This window comes from Octodon degus, unplaced genomic scaffold (genome assembly GCF_000260255.1).
Source record: "Octodon degus isolate 3935 unplaced genomic scaffold, OctDeg1.0 scaffold00002, whole genome shotgun sequence".
Classification (NCBI taxonomy): Eukaryota; Metazoa; Chordata; class Mammalia; order Rodentia; family Octodontidae; genus Octodon; species Octodon degus.
Window position 1 is genome coordinate 18,676,225 of NW_004524578.1, and position 4,776 is coordinate 18,681,000.

At 42.5% G+C, this 4,776-nt stretch overlaps 1 protein-coding gene across 1 annotated transcript in view; it reads left to right on the forward strand.

Annotated features, from left to right (window-relative positions):
- Window positions 1-4,776, forward strand: part of Abhd2 (abhydrolase domain containing 2) — a 105,617-nt gene that overhangs the window by 64,416 nt on the left and 36,425 nt on the right. The window contains exon 4 of the mRNA XM_004623289.2: window positions 2,073-2,248. Within this exon, the coding sequence (XP_004623346.1) occupies window positions 2,073-2,248 (176 nt within the window). The remainder of the gene's footprint in view (window positions 1-2,072; window positions 2,249-4,776) is intronic.

A 4,776-nucleotide genomic window follows, 5' to 3' on the forward strand; every position in this document is an offset into this window, starting at 1 on the left:
ACGGCCTGGAGTCCAGCTGCCAGTGGAGTCCTTGCTCCCCTCTGAAAACTGTAGCTTGGCTTTTCCCATCTGTGTTTCTGTCAGCATACTGGTCTTCAGAGCCCCACCCAGAATCTCTCACTAAGCTATTTATAGCATTTTTAAGACTTGTTTAGCATCTCCAAGCCTTCCCATAAGCCAGTTCCAAAAGCTTAACATCTCAACAATGACCCTACTTCTCTGGTACCAAAATCTGCCATAGTCACTTCCTTTATTTTGGGGACAAAATACCCAATATCTGCATCTTAAAGGAGGAGTTCATTTTGGCTCAGGTTTTAATCCATAGTCAGCTGACTGCAGTGCAGAAGGGCCTGGCGAAGAGAGCTGCTCACAGCATGGTGGATGGGAAGCCGAGAAAATACAGAAAAGAGCCATGAAGGGAGATACAGCCTCCTCGGTCATACCCACAATAACCTACCACTTCTGACCAAACCTTGCTTCTTAAAAGCAAATGAAAAAAAAAAAAAAAAAAAAAAAGGGCTGGGGAGATGGCTCAGTGGAATAAGTGCTTCCCTGGCAAGCACAAGGGCCTGAGTTCAATCCCCGGTTCCACAAAAAAAAAAAAAAAAAAAAAAAAAAAAATGATACCTCCAAAATTTAGTCACCTTCCAAAGGTCCCATCTCTGAGCACATGACGATTTGGGAGACACTAGATCTAGGCCATAACAATAAGCATATTCAGGAGTTTGGTTTCTTGGTTCATTCCTCTCCCCATATGTACAGTTTGGGTCCAACTTTGAAGTGTGGGTCCCTTTATAGATAACAAAGATAAATGCTATATAGTATTCAGTTACCCCGTTGATGTAATGTTTTTAAGGTTTCTTTTTGTTACTTTCATAATCCACTCAACTCTTACAAATTCCTTAAACTGCTTTCCAAATGCCATCACTTCTGCACCTAGTGTTACATATTCTTCCAATTTTAAAATATTCTTTCCCCCCCTCCCCCCCCCCCCAGGAACTTGTCTGGGAAGTGGCTTAAGTGACAGTTGCACGTCTCTTAACTTTGTGTAATTTCTTTAATTACATCCACAAAAAGTAAATCAAAGAAGGGCCTCTGGGATCATCTGGCTTTGAGAAAAATGATAAGCATGGGTTGGCAAATAGGTTTAGGTAAATTATTAATAAGATACCACTGTGACACAGTACAGAGATGAAAGACTAATGTCCTCACTGTGCTATATTGTGTTATTCTACTTTATGTGGAGTGCACATCCAGGCCAACCATTGAGCTTGGGAGAAAAGCCATGGGCAAGAGACCAGTAGCAGTTTCAGTAAATGGATGATCACCTTGTACTATGGCTGTGACCTGTGGTCACTTAATTGTAGCCTGGGACACCTTCTTTTCCCAGTAATTTACTACTTTGTGTTTTTTTGCGTTTCCTACCCAAGCCTGGTGTCACTTGCATTTTCACAAACGATGGTTGTAGGGCAGGCCTTGTTCTTACTTAGGCACACGAGCCTTTATCCTTAATGAGCACAACAGTTACTTCCACTGCTCTGCCCTTCTAGCACATCGTGTGGGGGATGCATTGGTGCTCCCATGCACAAACCAGAAGACTTGTAGGCTCCTACATGAGTTTGCAGCCATTCCCAGTGTCGCCAAGAGCATTAGGTCCCAGTGATAGAGCAACAGCTACAGTGGTGGCCCATCTTGTCAAGGGTAGGGAAAGAAGTGAGCACTAAGTTTGATAATAATAAAGCTTACTTTGTCAGGTTAAAATGTGTTCAGAATGTATTACTTGCATTCTTTTTATGCCTATGGAAATAATCCATGTTGAATTACTTAACACCTTAAATTTAAAATCTCTAAGTATGTCCTGGTTGATTTCTGGAGCCAATCTGATATAGGCAGCATGTGTTAATGAGTGGAAAGGCAATGAATCATGGCATAAGTGGAAGATAATAATAATAAAAAATTTTTAAAACCCCTCATGCTTCATGTACAGAATGTGTCAGGAAAAAGCTTAAATAGGTCAAAAGCTTTGTCCAAAGAACATGGAGAAAATTGACCTCACTGCTCTTCTTTCTCAGATACATTCCACCGTTGATCTGGGGGAAAAGCGGACACATCCAGACAGCCTTGTATGGGAAGATGGGAAGGGTGAGGTCGCCACACCCTTACGGGCATCGGAAGTTCATCACCATGTCTGATGGAGCCACATCTACGTTTGACCTCTTCGAGCCCTTGGCTGAGCACTGTGTCGGAGGTGAGCTAGTTTAGGTCGCAGGAATCCCTCTCAGAGAAGGAGCAGTGGCCAGAGAGGAGCTGGTACAAATGCTTCTGCCACCTTCTGTCCCTTGGGCTGGCAGGCTGCTGAGATTCATCGCTCAGGAGCAACCTGCAAGGATTGGCTCCAGCATTGCTTGCCAGTGCTGAGGAAAGCTCTCCAGAAAACATTGCAGAATAGTTTTCAAATCCTCTTCTGAAACACTGGAGTGCAGTGTAATGGATGGGGCTGACCTTGGAGCTCAGGCCTCAAGGCCGAGGCCTCTGAGTCAATTTTGGTACCGGAGGCCAGACTGTTCTAAGCACTTGGTATCCACTGTTATTCCCTCAGAACCCTGTGAGATCAGTCTCTGCCATCCCCACTCTACTGAGGAGGAAAGTGAGGCTTGGAGAAGCAGTAGAGCCTGGCTTTTTTGCATTACAGAACATAAAACTTTTCAGATGCTCTATGCAACAGTTTCCTTGGACAAAGAGACTCATTAAGGTCATCTTTATCTTAGATAATAAACAACTCCTATTTCCATTGCTGTTGGAATTAGCATTGTTCTGTCAAATCTAGACAGTAGACATTCCTTACATAATGCTTCCTAACAGCCAAGTGTGGTGGCACACACCTGTAATCCCAGCACTCAGGAGGCTGGGGCAGGAGAATTGGTACAAGTTTGAAGCCAGCCTGGGCTACATAGTGAGTTCACGGTCAGCTTGAACTGCATAATGAGTCCCTGTCTCCAAAAAACCAAAAATGCTTCATAATGAGGATCTTTGAGCAAGAGGAATAAGGTACCAGCATCCTTTTGCATGCTATTCCTACTAGAAGCAAGCATATTCATAGGCATTTTTTTAAGAATGTGGTAATTATTTATGAATAAATTCCAGTAAATGTATTTTAAAAAAGTGTACTACAACCTTCAGTTATTTAAAGTATCTGGAGCTACTGAGCGGCCACTGACAGAAGTCCATGACCCCTCTGCCTGGAGGGCTCATCTACAGACCTTCACAAGGCTGCCTACTCCTTGTCGTTCAGCTCAGATGTCACCTCCTCAGAGAGTCCCGACTCCCCTACTGGGTGTTGTCTTCCCATAGACCCATCATGCCCCGTAGTTCCTCTTGGTCCCTGCTACTCCATAAAGTCCCACATACAGTCCTGCACCATCTCCCCAGTGGGATGCCAGGTCCAGAACAGTGGACTCCCAGTACACACCATGGCTGGCACAAGGACAGGAATAAGACAGCAGCTCACGTTCTGTTTAGAAACCTCATAGCTGTTCTTCAAACATTTATTTCTCCACCACATCCACTTCGTTGTTTCTTGTTCTCTCCCAGTGATGACACTTTTCTTTCTACTATAGTAGAAGAAGATTTAGCCTCATCAGTCTGCTACCCCCCCCCCCGCTTTTTTTTTATTTTTGTGTTCTTGAGACAGGGTCTCGCTATGCAGATCAAGCTGGCCTTTAGCTTATTTTATCGCCCAAGTTGGCCTCGAACTCACAGCCATCCAAGTGCGCCACCACGCCCAGCTACTTTTCTTATACCAGCACCAAAGGGCGAGTTGAAAGGATAAAGCACTGGCTCTTAGTTGCATTTGCTTGTCCGTTTCAGTCCAAAAAAAAAGGCTGGTGAAGATGATTCTGGGGAAGGCAGTATCTGTTTCCCTGAAATGCTCCAATCATATTTCTCTTTTTAAGACTTTTTTAACTACAGAAGCAATGTCCTTGTTCTAGAAAATTTAGATAATACAGAAACTTTTGAAAAGGAAGTAACACCCCCGCTGCACGCTGAGATGGCGAATGAGACTGGGCGTGGTGGCGCGCCTGTAATCCCAGCTCTGTAATCCCAGCTCTGTAATCCCAGCCTGTAATCCCAGCCGGGGAGGCTATAAACAGATGGATCACTACGAGTCCAATCTAGTACTGAGACCCTGGACATCCCGTAGACCCTTCCCTAATGAAAATGAAAAAAAAAAAAAGAAAAGGAAGTAATCACCTGTAATCCCATGATCCCACCACCCAGCATACAATTATTAACATCTTATAGTTCTAGCCATTAATTTCCAAAATTTGAATTGCTATATATTATATTATAAAAACCTAAATATCTTCAAAAACAGTTTCAATGACTGCTTAACACCATACCATAACACCATACTGCTGAATGCCAAATGGTGTTACCATAATCTAAATTTCTTCTCTTACTGGGCATTTAGCTCATTTATAATGTTTTGTCACTATGTATGATTATATTCTGCACACCCTTAAATATAAAATTTTAAACAAGATTCTGAGACTCTGAATTACTACATCAGTGTTTATAAAATGTTTAAGGCTCTGTATGCATTTTGTAGAATTATTCATTAAGCCACGTCTTCCTATTAACATTAAGAATTTTTCAATTGTTTTTATCTTAATTGAAAGGAAAATTATGAACTTAACATAAAAAGGGGATACAGATGAATGTCCATTTTGTATCTGTGTATTCAAAGTGGTTGGGATAGATATATAGTTACATTCT